The sequence below is a fragment of the Nuphar pumila genome, chromosome 15 (assembly GCF_984573655.1).
Source record: "Nuphar pumila chromosome 15, dmNupPumi1.hap1.1, whole genome shotgun sequence".
Lineage (NCBI taxonomy): Eukaryota > Viridiplantae > Streptophyta > Magnoliopsida > Nymphaeales > Nymphaeaceae > Nuphar > Nuphar pumila.
In genome coordinates, this window is record NC_143263.1 from 10,529,466 (window position 1) to 10,550,304 (window position 20,839).

Sequence of the window (20,839 nt, forward strand, 5' to 3'; positions counted from 1 at the left end):
TTTTATGTAATTGCTGCTAACTTTCTTTTCTTTCTCTCTTAGCATGTCATCCAAAAGAATGTATTCAAATGTTTTCCACTGAATGATCAACATCAATTGGATTTGTTTCAGTCAATTTAGTTTTTTCCCCCATTTCCTTGGTAGGAAAAGAACTGGTTCCTTCATCCTTTTCAGGGTAGAACTAATACGAAGTATAGTGGCATAGCATATTGTCTTGATTCTTAGATTATCTTACCTAGTTTCTGTAATTGCTGCTAACTTTCTTTTTTCTCTCTCTCTCTTAGCATGTCATCCAAAAGAATGTATGCAAAAGTTTTCCACTGAATGATCAACAGCAATTGGATTTGTTTCAGTTAATTTAGTTTTTCCCCCCATTTCCTTGGTAGGAAAAGAACTGGTTCCTTATCTTTTTCAGGATTGAACTAATACAAAGTATAGTCGCATAGCATATTGTCTTGTTTCTTAGATTATCTTACCTAGTTTCTGTCAAACTAGATTTAGCAGATTTCTTTTTATGGTATACTAATCAAATATCTCATTTTGGAAGAAAGATTGATGGAATTTCTAGTCTCTGAACAGGTCCATAACGGGTATGATATCATGTGGTCCTGTTCCTAATAGAGTATCTCAGATATCATTTAAACATGTTATTTATGAGTTCTCAAGTTTGTGTTGAAGAGAAATCAACTCAGCGGTCTCACCAAGATTGTTGAAAGGAGAATTTGCACAATTTGCACAGTGGTAGTTTGTCGTCTACAGAATATGCATTGCCAACCTGCTATCCTAATGCACTGTTCATAATATCACATCTTCTTCACTGCATAATTTGATGTTGATTCCTGATCGTCAGGCGGGGATCCTACTGTCAAAAATGGTCTGCTTACACATTGAGGGCGCGTTTGATGCGCTGAACCACACTGCCCAGACAGCTGGGCGGCGTTCTGTCCAGAACAAAGGATACATGATAGAAGACTATCAACCCATTCATCCTCATAGATTTATAAGAGTATCCAAAGTGGTATAATCACTTTCTCTGACCAACACCTCCCAGGGAGAGCAATGCTACCATGGCGTACTCAGTACATGTTTCTACCAGTCACCAATAATGCTGATATTTCCAAAGGATGATATAATGCTGAAGAAAACATCACATTTTCAAAATATTGCCTAGTTTGAAAATATCACATTTTTATTTTGATAATTAAAAAGATCAAATCATTTCTTGCTGATATTGTTATATTATTCGTGTCCTTATTTATACATGTTATATACTTTTATATTAAGTGTGCACAGATATTTTCAAGAGAATTTCCTAAGAAAAACTAGAATTTTCAAAATATCACACGGCTTTTCCTTGCCAATAAGATTTGTGACATGCAATATATCACCTGAAAAAATGATCGTATTGTCCTCTAAAGATGGTGTATTCTTGCAAACACCCACAACATGCCAAAAATTTTCTGTATTGCGAACCTCTTGGCATTTGCACAAATATGTTGTGAACCTTTTGATGTTGGCATGCGAACTTTTTGACGTTCACATAAATATGCTGCAAACCTTCTAACGTTCGCACAAATATATTGTGAACCTCATGACGTTTGCACAAATATTTGTGCGGACCTCTTAACGTTCACACAAATATATTGCGAATCTCGAAATATATTTTTGCAGACCTCTTGATATAATAATGTGAACCTTATAGCGTTCACACAAATATGTTGTAAACCTTTGAATATAGTTAAAATCACCTAGGAGATTTGCAACATATTTGTACAGACTTCATCACATTTGCACAAATATATTGTGAATCTCCGAATGTGGTTAAAATCACTTAAGAGATATGCACAGACATCTTGATGTTTGTATAAATATATTGTGAACCTCCGGCTATGATTAAAATCACTGAAAAGATTTACAACATATTTGTGCGGTTGTGAACCTCCAAATATGTTCAAAATCGCATGAGGAGATTTACATCATATTTGTGCGAACTTGCTCACATTCGCTTAAATATGTTACAAACCTCCAAATATAGTCAAAATCATCGATGAGATTCACAACATATTTGGACAAGCCTCCTCACGTTCATACAAATATGTTGTGAACCTTTGAAAGATAAAACTCACTGAGAAGATTCACACTTGTTATAACATTTCATTTTTATTTGTGTGAATCTCTAACATTCGCACAATTATTATGTAACCTTTGAGTATGGTAAAAATCATTGAGAAGATTCGCATTATAGTTGTGTGGACTTATTGATATTTGCATAAATCATCCAAAAATTACATAGAATTGGAGGATAACACACAATTAGGGTTCTCTCAAGTGGCAAAGAGAGTCGCAAAACCAAAAACACAAGTATTTATATGATTTTGTGATCATGCGACTATAAACTTTTGAAGGTTTATAAGATATTTTATACGAATGTCGGAAGGTTCCATAAATATCATGTGAATCTTCTTAATTTGATTTTAATGATATTTGGAGGTTTGCAACATATTTGTGCGAATGTCAGGAGGTCTGCACAAATATGTTGCGAAGGGTAAAATGGTTTTAAATAAGTCAAGAATCAATTATTTTGGACATGCAAAGAATTTTGGCATATTTGTGGGTTTTGAGAGAACATGCCATTTTTAGAAGACATTATAGTCATTTTCCGTATATCACCTGCACTCTTCTAGATATGAGATGGACGCTTAATATGAGCAAGTGTCGTGGATGGGTCCGATAGCTGCCTCCCAAATTCAGGGAAAGCACTTGGGACAGTGGACCATGCATCATAGCCTCATGTATTGTTGATGTCCTTCTACCCCATGCCTTGACATTGGCATTTAGTAACCCATTCAAGAAACAAATAGTAAAGGCAATGCTGCCTTTTCTCATCTTCTACGACAGGAAACCCATACATGACAAAAGTTGAAACTATATTCCAGGTACTAGAGACAAACATGACAGCCTAGAGAGAGGTGTATTTGTAGTGCTATAGTAGGAGCAAGCCATGAATTGAAGTCCATATTCTTGTGAACATGTCAACCTTGGAAGGCCATGTATTTCTTGGTGCTCAGCGGTTTGGACAAGGGAGAGGAAGCTTCCTAGCCACACCCTTCTCGTTTAGACCTGAGTGAGTTTTCACAACTCTGGCGTGGTCAAAGTATGTCAGAATCCAAAGATCCAATTAACTGCCAATTCTCAACATGGGCACATGTTCTGCTTGACATTGGCATAGTGATTTTTTTTTTACTAAAAATGATCATACAACAAAAATGATGCATTTTCTAAAATGCCCCTCAATTTCTACTATTCTCCTCATGTTCAAAATCCTAAATATTCGGATTTCAGAAGTCTTTTTAACCTTTCGCACATACGGAGTTTCTAAATATATGCGATTTTTTTTTCAAATATGTGACTTTTTTTTTAGAATCGTCTCTTTTCTCAGATTTGGATGTGTTTTTAAGACACAGGCATGTGACTTTTCTGTTTTGAGTTAGAATCGAAAACCCTTTTAAGATTCTCGTTTATGAGTTTTAAAACCGAAATAGAAGCATGCTATGCATACTGGAGCAATTGAACCATCTATCTTTTAGAGGATATTTCAGCCCCAAAAATAAAGGATTTCAAAAAAATACGAAAAAGAACAAAGAAACTAGATAGAAATACATTTCTAATGACATTTAAATCGCTGAAAAATGATGAACGAGTGTTGAGATACATCCTTGACATCGTTTCAGAAAAAGAATAAACACGATTATAATAAAACCAATTATTCTATGTTATTTTTTGTTTATCTTCATCAAAAATCTAAAAAAATAATAAAAAAGGCAAATAGATTGATGTGTTAGCTTTTCAACGCCATTAAGATCGTTTTGATTTGATGAGCGATTTGAAAGAAACATTCTCTTGAAGATAGACTTTTTGACTACATCGCACTATCTGATTAAAAGGTAGATTCATACAATTTTTTGTAGATTTCGCAAAGTCCGCATAAAATATAAGAAAAAAATAATCAGTATTCATGGGGATCAGGAAATTCACATATATTTTATGCCAAGATGAGAAATTCACATATATTTTATATTTTATAAAAAGTTGCTCGTTTAATTTCCCAGCCCTCTTCACACCATCAACCTTTCAAGCGTATACCGGAACAAAGTTGCTTCAACGTCAAAGGAAACCCACTTAAGTGGATGGACTTGCCACTTAAACCCCAGTTGCCACCGACAGTCAAAAGTATCCATGGCCTCATGCCTCTTTATCTTGGTGGCTTTCAAGGCCTATGGTCAGGATATGCAGTGATGGCCTATACGTACTAACTGGAGCTCAGCGTGGTTGGTAAGAGCTGTCAGTGGTGGGGCGTTGCAGTTTCAAAACCCAGTGGTAAGTTGAATAATAATTGGTTGGTCTGTTCAACCCCAGCTTGCCTTTAAAAAAAATGATGGCTTATATATATGGCTCCTTGCTTTCAGAAAGCAGGGATATGTTATCATGACACGGTTATCAGCCTCGTATATAAAATTTAAAACTATGATATTTTGCACTACCCTTTGCAGTGTGCTACTTTTTAAACTCCAACTTTAAACATTAAGAATTAATTGGCACACTTTCTTTCCAACTAAAGCAACAAAAAATATAATATATAGTTGTGTTTGATGGATCATATTCATTTCACTGTACCAGAAACAAAAAGGTGCAGTAACCAACTCAGTGAGTACTGAAACTAAAGCAATTTTTTTTAACAGCATGCGCGCGCGCGCACACACACACACACACCACTATATAAATAAAATAAACCATGGGCAACCACTACTAAGATGCTTAGGCTTTTGTGAAGGATCATGCCAAGCACAATAATAGAGCACTGATTGTGAGTTGGATTTGGACAGCTCTAAGTCGATCTGGCAAACATGGAGCTTGGTTTAACCAGGTAAAAAAACTCTTTTCTTTTCACTTTTTTTCAATTATACACTTAGGTCCCATTTGGATGACAAGAGGCAAAACCAGGTTTTTCAAATACCTTGTTTTCTTGTAAACCTGGTTAGTTTGCTAAAACCCAGGTTTTCATTGTGTTTGGATGACTCAACCTTAAAAACCCAGTTTTAGATTTTTCAAATTAAAAAAAAAAAGTAACCAAAAAAATTGATGGATGGCCATTTTCAGACCTGCCACCAGCTGCAAAATGGTTAGTTATTACCGTCGCTGTCAGGCAGCACCAGTCCAACCATTTTACTGCCGGTGGCTGGTTCGAAAATTGCCAAAAAGCTAAAAAAAAAAAAAAGAGGAAAAAAAAATTATTGGCTATATTGGTACTACACAGTGAGGTGAGAATCCAGCTGGTGACTGGTGGGAAAGTGAAAAAAAATGTAAAAAATAGGGAAAATAAAAAATTTTGCCAGCCATTTTTTGGCCAGCACTGATCAAAAAATGGTTGGACTTGTACCACCTGACGAAGTGGGTACTAGTCTAGCCGGTGCTGGCCGAAAAATGGCTGGAAAGTGAAAATTATAAAAAATGTAAAAATATAAACAAAATTAAAAAAATTTGGCCAACTATTTTCCAGCCAATGGCTGAAAACGGTCAAGAATTAAAAAAACTGGCCAACTTTTTTTTGCCAACCACTAATCAGAAAATGGCATATATTTGTTTTTTTTGAAAAAAAAATGTAATATCTAATATTTTTAATGCTTTTTTGAATCTTTATAATTTTGAATAATAAAAATTTTAAGGCATTATTCATGGATTTTGAGTATATCATCGTGTTCGTATCAAAATTTTGAAGAAAACAATCTTCATTTCATCAAAAATAGAGTTGATTTGAGTTCACGATAAGTTTTGAGGGTATTTTGGTGTTTTTAAGAGAGTTTCAAGGCCATTCTAGACTTGAGGGATATAGTTGTCCAACCCAATATTGACTGTCAAATTCATGAGAAAACATACTAAGTATTATTTAAAATATGTGGATGGCATTATTGTGGTTTTGTCTTAAGAAAAAGATAGTTTTGGGTACTTTTAGCCTGATTACCTTTTGAAGGCTTTTTTTTGTCTTTTGGAGGACTGAATCCAACCCTACATTTGCAGAGCTCCTTAAGACCTTGGTTAGGACAACTAGACTATGATCTTAGTTAGTCTAACTAGGGCCCAAAGAGCTAAATTGGGTCTTAATGGATCCAACCCAACCCTTTTCTTTTTAAGAAACCCAACGTATCTTTTCATCTACATATCTCTCTCCCCCCTTCTCTCACTCCATTGTTATTCTTTCTTCCTTCATTGTTGAAGCACTGAGGTGTGCTCCTCCTTCCACTTATTTTTTCCTTCGTGGTGCTGGTGAGCTGCATCATTTCTCTCCGTTCATTATTGTTGTTGCATGGTTGTGCGAAGTTGCTGCTGGAGGTGTTTGTATTGTGAGAAGAAGCTTCGTGGAAGGACCCGACTAAGGTACGTTGACCCTTTCCCTTTCTCTTTGGTTTCTTTACCTAGATCTTCTTCGTTCTCCTTCTTATTTTCCTTTGTTTTTTCTGGTTTGGGGCGTCTTCAAGGCAGAGGATGAGTTGCAACGCGAGTTTTGCTGCAAGGAAACAAGTGTTGATTCTTGTGATTGCATTGTGGCCCTATTTTTGTCAGATTGTGTTCCAAGGTAAGAGCTTGATCTCCGTTTCTGCGATAGTGGCATGCATAGGCACGAACTAAGTTTTCCTTGTGTGAATTTATTGTGAAATCATGAAATGTGTATCATGCTAGATTTTTGTTGTGTACTTGCATGAAATCAGCGAAGGAGCTTACAGTTGAGCCAATGTTTTTTGAAAATTTATATACTTAAATGTTTCAGAAAATAAGAACTATGATCTGTTCATTTACATGTTGAAATGACCCATTTCATATGAATAAGCATGCTAGAAATGTTATTTTTGTATGCTATGCATGTTTGATAAAGGCATGAATATTTTCGCAAACATGTTATGAGAGATTTTTAAGCATCATGTTTGCCAAAAAATCAAATTTTTGATATGTCATTGAGAGTTTTGAGAACACAAAAGTCAACCCTTGCTTGGAAGAGTCGACCCCTGCTTGTTCAGATGATTCAAGGCAGCTCGAGGGTTGGCCCTCGGCTTGAAAAGTCATCTCTCATGTTGTAAGAACTTAAGTTGATCCTTATTGTTCTGTTTGAGAACCTGAGTCAGTAAGAGTCGAGCCTTATTGTTCTGTTTGAGAATCTGAGTCAGTGAGAGTCAACCCTTGCTTTGAAGAGTCAATCATTGTTGTTATGTTTGAGTTTCTGAGACCCGAGAGTCGACCCTTGCTTTTGAAGAGTCGACCCTTACAGTGTGTTATGTTAAATGTTTGTTGTGCAGACCTTCGAGGGTCAACCCTTGTACTTTAAGAGTCGACTCTTGCTGGGTTGTGGTGTTAACCCATACCTATGAGGGTCGGCCCTTGGTTTCGAGAGTTGACTCTTGTTGAGTCTTGGGTTGACCCTAAAGTGTTCAGGTCAATTTTTGCTGAATAAGAATCGATTCTTGCACTATGTGAGTAGATTTTCAGTATTTTAAATAGTATTTCTTAAACTCTTTGACCTAGTTTTGGATAAAATGTATTTTGGTTTTTGTCTGTCAATCTATGAGCATATGATTTTAAAAAAAGAAACCCATAATTCCTTTAAAGTTTCGCCAAAGCCTATGTCATGGAAATGATTTTTGTATTTTTGAAAGGTTGGATTTCTAAACACTTTGAAAGTGATTTTGTATTCTTGAAGGTTTCAGATTTGTATATACTTCTAGAAATGCTTTTTGAAATCTTATAGTACGTACATATATGTATTCTTGAGAAAATCTTTGAGATTTAGAATAACTGCCAAATTAGTGTGTTTTTCAAAGGTTTTTCTGAATCTAGAAAACTTGCAAATTTATGTATATTTTTTAAATAATTTCTATAAGCTTTAATGCATGAAGATGTGTATATATGTCGGTTAGAAATTTAGTATTTTTATATCTCATCTTGTTTTGAATCATGTTATTTTGTACCTTTTATGTTGGAGAAGTACCCTATACCGTGAATCAAAGGAGTCAACATCTGCAGTTCAGAGTTGACCTCTGTCAATTTATAAGTGTAGGGCAGACCTGAGAGTCGACTCCTATTTTAGAGAATCGACACTCCAAGTCCAGGTGTTGACTCTTGGAGTCGACCTCTAATTCTTGAGGGCTAACTTCTGAGTTGACAGAGTCGACCCCTGAAGGTGAGAGTTGACCCTTTTTTAAACAAAATAGTTTTTGTTTCAGAATGAGTCGACCCTTGCGAGTTGAGAGTCGACTCTTCTAAACATAATAACTTTTTGTTCAGAAGAGAGTTAACCCTGATGATGTGCAAGTCGACCCTTGCTGAACAGGAAGATTCGACTCTTGAGTTGACAGAGTTGATCCCTTTTGCACCAGATCTCATATTTTTGGTGTTTTGTACTCAAGTGAAGGTTGTTTAGCCTAAGTAATGCATGGATCAACCCTGAAACAGGTTAAGAAACCTGTGTATGATTTGATGAAAGGTTTTATGCATCAGTTGAATTCGGTAGTCCAAGGAGAGACCCAAAGCATCTTAAGTTGCCCATGAATAGATGATCTTTAAATTTTGTTAAGCATGTTGTATGTTCTTTGCATGTTTGAGCTAATATGCAGATATATTGTGAGCATATTTTCTTTGAAATAAATACATACATATATGAATGACTATGTATGCGATTAAGCGAGGTCATGATGCATTCATGTAGTTATTAGGATTAATGATGATATATATAGTATAATGATCTTGTGCCGAATAATGTAGTATAACATTTAATTATGTAATTAAGTCTACTTTCCAAAATAGGTTAAAGATATGTAAGTCTAAGGGGACTATGTATTACTGGTAGGGTTCGTAAAAGGGTCACTTTTATCAATTTACCCCTTATAATTAGATTAAACCTTGAGAGATGAGATCTACCCAAGTGTGAGCTTACTATTGATGACAATAATGCTTAAAAAGAACATAATGTTGTTTGGATACGATAGTTACCCTAGGTGTGCAACTAAATATTGGCACAAGAATTTTAAGAGTCTCCTAAGTAAAGAACTTAAGGTAATTTGTTGGGCAAGGCCCTATGTACCTAAGGGGTATTATGAGAACTAATTTTATAATGCATGATAAGTAAATATGAAACAAGTTACACAAAATTGAAAGTCATGCCCGAAAAGATGGGGTGACCTAAAAATGGACTCAGCTCATTGGGCGAGTTAGCATCAACCCCGTGGATGATGAGTTGGAAGCGGTGTCAGTTTCTGGTAGGTCATGTCTCGGTACTAGTCACCAACCACGGTGGCTTAGGGGACAAAGTTTCCCTTTAGTTAGAGGTTCTAGCTATGTACACTAGCGATAGTGTATTATAACTTTCTAAGAAAAGGAACGCCTTGACGAAGAGTTCTGGACTCTTGGTGCTGATGAACTGGATGCTCTGGACACTAGCAGTAGTGCACTACATCATAAACATTGAATTTAGAAATGATGAATTTTGTAAACAACCTATACTCCATTGAACTTTTGTATGAAACCTTGAATATTCATTGATTGAAATTGTTTTGTATTTTTCGCTATTCAAAGAATTCTCTTGTTATGGATGAGTACTTTACCATTTTGTTGGTTTCAAAAGAAAATCCTTTTGAATAATATTTCTTTCACTATGTTTTGAAATAGCCAACTCTTTTTATATTTAAGAAAAAAACTTGCCTGACTTTCGAGATTGAGAGCGTCACAAAAAATCTGACCCGTCATTGGCCAAAAAATGGTGAGGGTGGTATCACGCCGATCGGTTGGCACCATCCCAGCCATTTTTCGGCCAAAAATGATCTAACATAGGAAGGTGTTGAACCAAGTTTTCAAATGTAAGTGTGGAAGGGCTGATGGAGAGGGACCCCCTCCCTTGCCTAATAAACCACGTTTTGAAATTAAAAAACAGTGGTACCTCATTTTACAAAACCTGGTTTTGTGAATCAAAAAAACCCAGTTTGTGTCACCCAAACAGTGCACAAACTGGGTTTTAACCCATAAACAAGGTTTTTAACACCCAAAACCTGGTTTTAACCAGAATTTGGGTTTCACCTGGTGTCATCCAAACACTACTTTAATTGGTTAGATTTTTCATTTTTTTCATTTATACACAAAACCTGGTTTTGTGAAGCAAAAAAACCCAGTTTGTCACCCAAACAGTGCACAAACTGGGTTTTTAACACCCAAAACCTGGTTTTAACCAGATTTTGGGTGTCACCTGGTGTCATCCAAACACTACTTTAATTGGTTAGATTTTTCATTTTTTTAATTGTACACAAAATCGGTCGGATCAAATATCCACATGGGCACCGCAAACTGGGTCCCTATAAACTTCTAGATCCCACCAAGTAGGCCTGGTTCCTGACTTATCAATTTGACCCATTTTATCGTGTTGCACTTGTATGCATGCGATCCGTGTGCCATCACATATTAATGGCAACCAATAATTAAGAAGAAACTTCTCCAGAATAAGAAACTGAAAGCAAGCATCTTTCAGTTCAAGGTGACTAAACACCTTCCTTGAAAATCTACCATACCATGAAAGTGCATTCTTTCCCCTTATGGAACTGTTTGAATTTGCCCACTGATCCAGTTAAGCTGGGATATTGCATTGTTTCCCACAATGTGGTTCCCAACTTATTCTACCAACTGATTCATAATGTAATCTATCAATATTCCACTTTTCTAAGTAAGTGCATCCAAACATCCCCCAAGGAAAGAAAAAGAGAAATTACCAAAACAAATTCTCATCTTCCTCATTGAAATAGAAGGATACCCTCAGTTGAAAAAGACCTACAAGTGCAAAGGCTGGTGCTAGCGTTTGTATTTTTGCTTTATTGGTTTGGTCAAAGGGTCCACCACAAGATACACCTGGCAGCCCAACCCCCCCCCCCGTTTGGTAAAACCCTTGAGGTCTCCCTGTCATCATCCAGTATACCCAGCTTCGATCTTGTGGCTTGCGGCAAGGGATACCCATAGTGGGTTTCGAACTCTTGACATCCCATCAACTTGGTGACATTCACAAGTCGCCACTACCAGATGACCGGAGCCCTAGCGGGCGGGGCCCTAACAAATTAACAATTGTTCTTTGACATATTCTAGTAAAGAAAAGTATTTTCTTTTTTTTTGCCTTTCAAAATAAAGAAAAAGTAATAGGATAGTTTTGACTCCAATGAAAAGTAGAGGTAGGGATGGCAGTGGGGCGGGGCGGGGGACAAGGTCTCCACCCCGCCCCGCCTCAAGATTTTATCCTCCACCCCGCCTTCATCCCCGTTTCATGTCCTCCATCCCCGGTTCAAACGGGGATGAGGCGGGGCGGGGCAGGGATATTGCGGGGAAAAGTGGTCGGGGAGGGGATGAGGCGGGGATCGTGGTGGGGACGGGGCGGGGAAAAGTGCACGTCCATCGCCGCCTCCACCCCCGGACGGGGATGGATTTTAACCTTCGTCCCCGCCTCCATCCCCGTTTCATACCCTTCATCCCCGGTCCAAACGGGGCGAGGCGGGGCAGGGCCCCGCTTTCCCCGGGTCCACTGCCATCCCTAAGTAGAGGATGAGGATTAAAGATTTGAAATTTTGAATAATCGACCAAACCTGCCGTCCATAAAGGTTAGAGGGTCCCTTATTGCCGACCACCGACCCCTGGTTTCTGTCTTTTCCTCCCTTCCAAATTCCCACGCTTCTTCTTTTTTTGCGTTGTATCAATCTTCCTTTTCCCCATTCACACAGATTGGTGCCGGGTCATGGAAGACTACTTTCTTAGACCACCACCATCTTTCTCTCCAACGGACCAAAACAGCCTCCATTCCCTGATTGTTTTCCACACAAAGTATCAACAAATTGTAGACTGAGTCAGGTCGCCAATCCATGCCGAACATGCGATGACTTGACCGTGAAGGCGCGACTATGCCGGTCAACTGAACCTGATTCAGTCTACCAATGGCAAGATGGGCCTAGACATACCGGTTAGTCAACCACGTCAATGTAACCAATATTGTAATGCCAAACACGCGATGACTTAGCCATGAACCAACGATTATGCCGGTCAACTGAGCCCGATTCAGTCTAGCAATGGCAAGATGGGTCTAGACACATTGGATAATCAACCACGTCGATCTAACCGATGCGATTCTCTGCCTCAGATGCATTAACTTAGCGGGCATGCAAAAGAAATGGGCTCACCAAAAAGACCTGATCCATGGTGGATAATCTGAGTCTTAGAACTTACACGGCTTGGTTCAAACAGCATCTGAATTGGTTCAACACAACCCAGGTGCCTTGTTGTTTTGCTGTGTCACCAAGGAATGGTTGCTAGTGGTTTGAGCTAATTTGGGCAAGGAACAGCTAACTTGGTGTAGAAGAATTATCAGTCAAGAAGAAAACTCCTTTTAGAAAATACGGCAAGGGCACGCATATAATTTGCAGACCATCAGGAATCAAGGACACCAAAGAATAAAAAGTTAAAGAAAACATAGTATAATACACCAGAAGCCAATAACACCATCAATCCAAAACTGCCACAACAAGAAAACAAGGGACTCATCCCTTCTGCTAGTGCATCTCCAACGTCATCAAGCTTTATCTCAACACCTTTTCAAATTGGACGGCCCTATCAGAATTCATGTAAACAAAATGCACCAAGATTAAATAGGAAAAAAAGAAAGGTAGCTGTCAATTGCAAGGTGACTGTAGCCATAATCAGCTATGGAATCACAGAGTTGTTGTGGGTCTTCCATCCTTGTTTCTACCTTCCTCCCATCTAACCCACCACCAAAGACTTTCTCCTTCCTTTGCCTGCATTCCATTCACCCATCATGTGAAGGAACACCACCAACTCAAGCCACTCTCAGATTGCAATCCAATTATTCTTATATGATCTGTACCATCCAAGTTTTCTTCCATCATGGTGCAACGGAAACCTGAAAACAAGGTTGGAATCAGAGCAGAAATGAAGAATTCCATTAAATCGGATCGACGAGTGGCAGGGAAGCCTTCTCCGTATCAGGAGATGATTGCCCGGCCTTCTCAATCCATTAAGGGAGGTGGTGAGCTGAAGAAGAAATTGAGAAGATCTCGGTCATTGAAACTTGCAGACTGGGATAGCGTTGGATCACCTCCAAAACAAGACAAAGATGCACAGAAGAAGCACCCTGCAAGCAAGGTGGATGATAGATCACCAAACTACATGAAACCCACAAGCAGTTCAGATAAGAGGAAGGAGAACATGCAGGTAAGCACCCACGTACAACCTAGCAATAGAAATCAGAGCGCTAGAGTCCTGAATTTTGCACGTAAGAAAGCTAGCATTTATGAGAATAATTCGACGGCGGGGTCGAAAAACATGAAACAATTGACAAGGTCCTCTAGCTTGAAACCCATAAAGCCTTCCATGAAGGCAACTGGGGTTCCTTTATATTCAGTGCAAGACATCGCCCGTGGAACTTGCTCTTCCACTCAGAAGGATTCAAAGTTCCCTGACTATATAGTCCTTCATCCTGGATGCACCGAGGCTGAAGGAACCTCAGTCTTTAAGGTCTGCCCCTATACATACTGCTCGCTCAATGGGCATTTTCATAAGCCTTTGCCTCCCTTGAAACATTTCCTATCAGCAAGGAGGCGTTTACTGAAGGCTCAAAAGAGCATAAAAATAAAAGGAAACATGCCATGTAGGATAAAGCATGCAAAAGAAATTCAGAAAGAAATTGATACAGGGCAAAATTTGGTGCACGTTGGAAACCAGCTGATCTTAGAAGCAGATATGATCAGCTCACCAAGGTCACCACACAGTTGGAATGAACAGGGCAGACTTCTGATGGAAGATTGGGATGATGAATTCTTTGTGGAGATCTATGCGAATTCACTGCCTGATCCTATAGATGCTGGGGGCTCTGAAAACTGTGGAATCATGGAAAATATCTCTTTTGATGTTGAAACTCAAGCATTCAATGAAAAAAATTATTCAAAAGATTTTAGCGAACCGTCAATTATCACATATGAAATAGTACCTTCTGAATTTGGACATGGAACAGACACACAAATGGAAGAAGATTATTTACAGGAAGCAGAGAGCATAGCAAATAAATCGTACTGTGAAGAAAGCTTTGATGAGGGCAACAATGATGATGACCAACGAGATCAGGGTACTGATTTCTTCCTCATAGATGCAGAAGTTGCATATGCTTATGTAGGAGCTTCTCAATGTATTGGCTGCAATGAGGCAGAGAATGACAGTTCTATTCAAGCAGATCAACCAACCATGACTTCTGAAAATTTCACCGGAAGTGAATCAGATGAAGATGATTTGATTTCTGAAACTAGCACGGAAATAGAAGAGAATGATGAAGCATATCTCAGTGATGGCACTCCTGGTAGTACAGTCCTTTATGATGAGGCTGATCTGGCAAGTATAGCTTTGGAAGTTGCATTGGTGGAGGAAGTAGTCTCTAATAAAGCAGATAGTGTCTCCTTCAACAATGAAATACTACTTGAGTACTGTGAGAAAACTGTTAGTTCTACACCAGAGGATTCCAATGATATCTCTGGAAGCTTAGAGGTTGATATTCCTGCTGTGCAAAGCGATGAAATCAACACAACAAAGGAAGTTCAAACTGTAGCCACAGGGTTTAACGACCTCAATCCAACAGAGCTGGCGCCTATGGATGATGAAAGTGGAATGCCAAAGCAGGATAATGACTTACTTAAAGGAGATGGATCACTTGTAGATGGTGACAAAAGTTATGAATCAAATGATGCTGGTGATGCAGAAGAAATCTTCAGGGATGTACAAGAAGTTGAAGCTGCACCACATGGCCAGACTTGTCCAGATGTGCAAATAATGGAAGAGGGAATTTCAGATGGGTCTCAAGATTATCTTGTAGCAAATGGGACCATGGTTGCATGTTCTCCTAACTCAGACTCCGCTGTTCTAGACATTCTGGAAGAGGACCAAATGAAAATAAATGAACCAGGTGATTTTCTTGAACCACAAAATGATCACACTCTTCAGTTGGTCCCTGAAGCAAAGGAAGAAACAGTCTCAGGGGATGACAACCCAGACCTTATGAAAAATTATTCTGAATTTCTCCTAATGTCAGAAAAAGATGAAGATTGTCAGGATGTCACCAGTGACCAAAATATTCAAGTTGAATGTAACAACTCTGCATCTGATGAAGAGTGCAGAACCAAAATAGTTAAAATTCCAAACATTATGGAAGAGGACCAAATGAAAATAAATGAACAACGAGGTGATTTTCTCGAACCACAAAACATTGAAACTCTTCAGTTGGTCTGTGAAACAAAGGAGGGAACAGTCACAGGGGATGACAACCGAGACCTTATGAGAAATGATGCTGAATTTCTCCTAATGTCAGAAAAGGATGAAGATTGTCAGGATGTCACAAGTGACCAAAATATTCAAGTTGAATACAATAACTGTGCATCTGATGAAGAAGAGTGCAGAACCGAAATAGTTGAAATTCAATCTTTTCTGGGAGAGCATGAAAAGAGACATGCAGATAGTCAGAATGCATGTTACATTTCTTCAGAAGGATGTGGTGATCAAGGAGAACTACCTTCTTCTGTTCAAGATTGTTCTGAAAAAGATACTAAAATGCAAATAAAATGTGATACTCAGAAAAATGCGGAAGAAACCTTTCTCAGTGCTAGTGCCAAGAGTCCTGCTAAAGATGAAAATGCCTGCCCTGTTATGGTCAGAAGCCGAAGTAATCTGAGTAACATAGCCAACTTTGAAATTGAAAGCAAAGATGAAACTGAGCAGAGCATGAATAAAGGTGAAGAAGTCATGATGCCTGAAGCAAACACCAATGAACCTCTTACTGGAAGCTGCAGTGATCTGAAATATACAAGAAATACCAAACACAACGATGCAATTGAAAACAAAGCAAGGATGGTCAATCCTAGAGGGCCACAGTTTCTGCCTATTGAACCTGATCCAGAGGCAGAGAAGGTTGATCTTCAGCATCAGATGATGGATGAAAGGAAAAATGCAGAAGAGTGGATGCTAGATTATGCATTGAGACAGGCCGTAAGCAAGTTGGCTCCTGCTCGGAAGAAGAAAGTAGCATTGCTTGTTGAAGCTTTTGAAACAGTTATGCCAGTATCAAAATGTGAAACACGTGTGCACCATTCTGCAAAGAGTTTTACTCACGCAAGACCAATTCAGGCATGCAGTTGATTATCAAGGTACATGTCTTTGCTGAAGGATTAGGATCTAGTTTTGTTTCGTCGTGCAGTTCTCCAGCTGACACACTTCTTTGTGTAAACTGCAGGTTTAGGTAAAAAGATGAAGTGACTGAGAGGTAATGCAACAAATTAATAAAGTTGATATCAGAAGGGAATGTGTGAGTCACCGCTTCTGGTACACAACTCTGATGTGTATACTAGTTGCATGTTCTCAATGTAGATGGGTATATAATGCCAATAGGACATTCCCATCTTAAGGTCTTCACTTATGTTGTTTGGCAGATACTGAGAGAGGAGAATGTCTTTAAAACTCTACTGAATATGATCTATATTAAGAGCAGTAGTATTCCAATATTACAAGGACATGGCATTCGAAGATTTTCTTTGTGTGCGGTTATTGCATCCTGACCATGATATAGATTGTGTTTGAAGTGTCTTGGAAGACATCTCCAAGAATAACTTTATTGAAATGTAATTTATTTATTTTTTATTTACTTCTCTAAAATATGTATGATGCCAATTATCATACAATCTGTTATTTTTGTAAGATAACCAGCATATGCAGGAAGGCCAAAAAAAATTCAGTTTAGGCAACCAGAAATGCCACATGCTTCATTTCCGGGGAGGTAGAAAACTTCTTTCACTCAATTGTTTTGTTTTGCATATCTAAATTTGTTGCATCTATCAGCTGCTGAGTATTTTATGCCAGTGACCTTCATGTGAACAATTGAATGTGTGTGTGTGGAGAGAGAGAGAGAGAGAGAGAGAGAGAGAGATTGATTGATTCTTGGAGAACTACCTCTTAGAGGTGATTCTTCTGTTTAATTGCAGTGTAGTACTAGACAATTCCTGCTTTGTTATGAGATGATTTCTGCTTGACAAATATGGTTCTAACTATCAGTATCACATATTGTTAAATGTATTGACTTACGTAAAACTTCATGTTATTCATAGAAAGAACCTGAACATAAGATGACAATGAGCATTCCAATGAATTATACACATAAAAAAGTCCAAGTGCCTGTCTTCCAAGCACCTTGTGCATGTTATAGAAGGAAATACAAAAAATTGGAAGATACAGTATATCCAACCTGTAACCTATGTTAGAAGGATTCAGTTGTAGGATATTGAATCCACTAAAAATTGTACTGACGAGAAAATGGTAGAGAAGTGAAAAATGAAGCATCCAGTAAGAAACCCTAATATTCACATCAACAGTTTCTTCATTTAGCAAATAAAGTACACTTACTAAGAAACTTTCACAGCACTTCAACTCCTTTCCTCATAAAGTCAATTGTGGGCCTTAAAAAGTACAGTATTTTCAGTCCAATGCCAAGGCTTCATGTGAGATTATTCATGTTATCAATGATACCTAGCTAATTATGACTCTTGGGTCACACATGGTCTTTCACATTGAACCACAGAATCCACTGTTTTTTCAATTCTTTGTGGAACATCATAAGCTTTTCTAACCCATAATCCCTCTATGGGTTGAATATGTATCAAAATGTATGGCGTGAAGGCTCCTCAAACCACCATAACAGGTTATAATTTCCTCAAGCTTTTAGATAAAAACACTCTTCAGCAGGTTCACTGGATACCTAGTTACATGCATATGATTATTTAAAATTACATAGTAGCAAAAGAGAGCAAACTTGGGGAGAAAGTATACCATAAAAACAAATTCAATATAGAGAAACAGCCTGTATTATCAAGAAAAAAAAACTCAATTTCCTAGGCAAGTTAGAAACATAACATAGTTTAAACAAGTAAAGAATCTCAAATTAAGTGATTACCTATTTTCTCATTTGGCCTTCTAATCCTGATAATTTCATTTGGTCCTTATATTTTATGTTTTAGATTTTATGTGCTTACTATATCCATTGCTGGGGTTCACAAAACACTTTTAATAATACAGGGAGTGATGTTGAATATATGTAAAAGAGTCAGGATCACATCCAGTATTTGGGTTGGGGAAGCAACATTGCACAAAAGTAAATGTTTAAACCTGGTCTATTTGTGACTTAGGTACCATAAGATCAGATCTGTAGCAATGCAATTCGACTAGTGGATTTCGCATTTGTTGATAATCAGATCGATCTATCTGGATTTGATTGAACTTGCAAAGATAGTAACTATCTAGCATTCACTAATCAGATCAACTTAAATTCAAGTTTGTCGGTACCACATAAGATTAACCTTTTGTTCATATATATATATATATATATATGGCCACTAGAATATGAGGACTAGAGTGTGAACTAGGCATTTCTAATGCTTTTTTTGCACATCCGACCCTGCAGATGTGTTCAACATGGTCCATTTGCTAGGAATCAGCTGTTGAATCATGTTTTTTTGACAAAAAAACATGATTTTTGGATGCTTGAATATTTACGAAAATTGTGAACGATCGATTTTCAAGCCTCAAAAAATCCTACTTATGCATTGCACATGATTCAAGAATTGGTCCCTTTAAAGCTGAGCATGTAGATTTTAAGAAAAAAACAAAAACCCCATAAAAATCTCAGTTTACACTCTAGTTCTTATATTCTAGTGGCCCTATATATATATCATAGCCACAAATATCAGCCTCGGCTATATCTCGGCAAGGCAATTTCTCGCCATAATATAGTTTTAGTTGATAAATCTAGGGAAAAACTCTGTGCTTAAAAATTTTAAAAATATGAAAATAGTATAAATAAGTAAGAAAAATAACATGTTTAGATAATAAATACACATTATAATAAAAAATAAGTAAAAATATAAAATAAAGAATAAGATGTAGTTAGGATATATATAAAAAAGGTAAAAAAGTAAAAGGTAACTCATAATATCATGATATTATTGTGATAATATCGTGACATATATAAGTTTCTAATATTTTCAAAATATCATGATTTTTTTCTTTTAATATTGTTTTATGAATTTACAGCTATATTATCACTATATTTTCAAAATATTGCCTATATATGTATAAAGGCAAGAATCTACATTGTAGGATGAGGTTATTATGGGCTCTGCCTATTTCTAGGACCCATTGTGCAGTGCAGTGTGTCACGAATCAGTGGGGAAGGCAATAAAAGTGATAAATATTGAAGTATAACAATATAATAATAATACACTTGAAGTACACAAGGGAACAAGAGGATAACACATAAAATGCACTCAAAGTGCTAACACAAAAGCCACAAGGGACAAGAATACTTGAAAGAATCAAAATTTTATTAACAAATAATCATTTCAAAAGGATGATTTTCACTTGGGCTAGAATGCCCTATTTATAATGATGTGGGGAGGCCACTATAGTTGTTGAGCCTCCCCAACAGCTAGAAATATAGTTGTTGCCCAACAGGTAATATTTGTCTTCCCAAGAAAGCCTCCAACAACTATATTGTCTTCCCAATAAATCCCATGACAAGTGTACATATTACAACAATAATAAAAAATAAAAAGATCAAAATAATAATTACAAGCATGCCCTTATTGGGCACAAACTATACAGTAGAATAAAATGACCAAAATACCCTTAAGGGATATTTTGATTTACATAGAGTCAAACATCAAAAATACATATATACATATTTAGATGTATATATAATATATTTTAACACCCCCCCTCAAACTTACAGTGAGATCACGAAAAGTTTGTTGAGAAGTGACATAAAACACGAAGCTGAAAAATCCTTTGTAAAGAAGCTCGCTAGTTGACACTCGGAGGTAACATATGAAAGCTCAATAACTCCTTAAAGGTACTCCTCTCTGAAGTAGTGACAGTTCATCTCTATGTACTTGGTTCATTCATAGAAGGTATGGTTGCTTGCAATATAGATTAAGCTCTTATTGTTGTAACACATCTTCATAGGACTAGAGATGTTTAGCCCTATGTCTTTTTGAAGACTCCGCAACCAAATGATCTCCATAGTGGTGGTTGTCATTGCTCTATATTCTGCTTCAGTGGATGACAGAGAGATCTTTTGCTTTTTTGCATCTTTATGATATAAGTGAATCTCCTAAAAATACACAAAAGCAAGTAGTTAAGACTCTATCATTGATATTATCTCTCTAATCAGTATCAGTATAAACAATTAAATTTAAAGAGGAAGAGGAGGATACAAATAGCTCTTTGGATAATGTATTTTTAATATATTTGATAATACGCAAAACAACACTCATATGTATTGTTGTAGGGGCATGTTGGAATTGACTTCTTGAATGGACTGCATGCACAATGTCTAGTCTAGTAATTGATAAATATGTTAGAGATCCGATAAGTTGGTGATATGGAGTAGGATCTTTAAGATGAACACTATCTTCTAATTGTAGCTTTGCATTTATAACTTCTGGTGTGCAATTTTTTTCTCATCAAATATTATAAATCTCGCAATGATTTTTGCAACCAGCTTCATCTTAGACAATATATAACCCCTTGAAGAGAAAGCAACTTCAATATCTAAAAAGTATCTCAAAAAACCAAGGTCAAACATATCAAAATGTTCTTTAAGAATATTTTTTATTTCACCAATTCTTTTTATGTTACTCCCTGTAATAATCATATCAACGTAAAGCAAAAGTAT

The 20,839-nt window shown here is 37.2% G+C and overlaps 1 protein-coding gene across 1 annotated transcript; it reads left to right on the forward strand.

Moving 5' to 3' along the window:
• Positions 1 to 12,831: 12,831 nt before the first annotated feature.
• On the forward strand, positions 12,832 to 16,619 carry LOC149814456 (Plant calmodulin-binding protein-like protein). Its single transcript, XM_089988648.1, has 2 exons — positions 12,832 to 16,265; positions 16,352 to 16,619. The coding sequence occupies exon 1, from the start codon at positions 12,967 to 12,969 to the stop codon at positions 16,255 to 16,257; it is 3,291 nt and encodes a 1,096-aa protein (XP_089844774.1). The 5' UTR covers positions 12,832 to 12,966; the 3' UTR covers positions 16,258 to 16,265; positions 16,352 to 16,619.
• The last annotated feature ends 4,220 nt before the right edge of the window (positions 16,620 to 20,839 follow it).

Coding starts and splice junctions, on each gene's coding strand:
- LOC149814456 (XM_089988648.1), top strand. CDS start 12,967: ATGGTGCAACGGAAACCTGAAAACAAGGTTGGAATCAGAGCAGAAATG.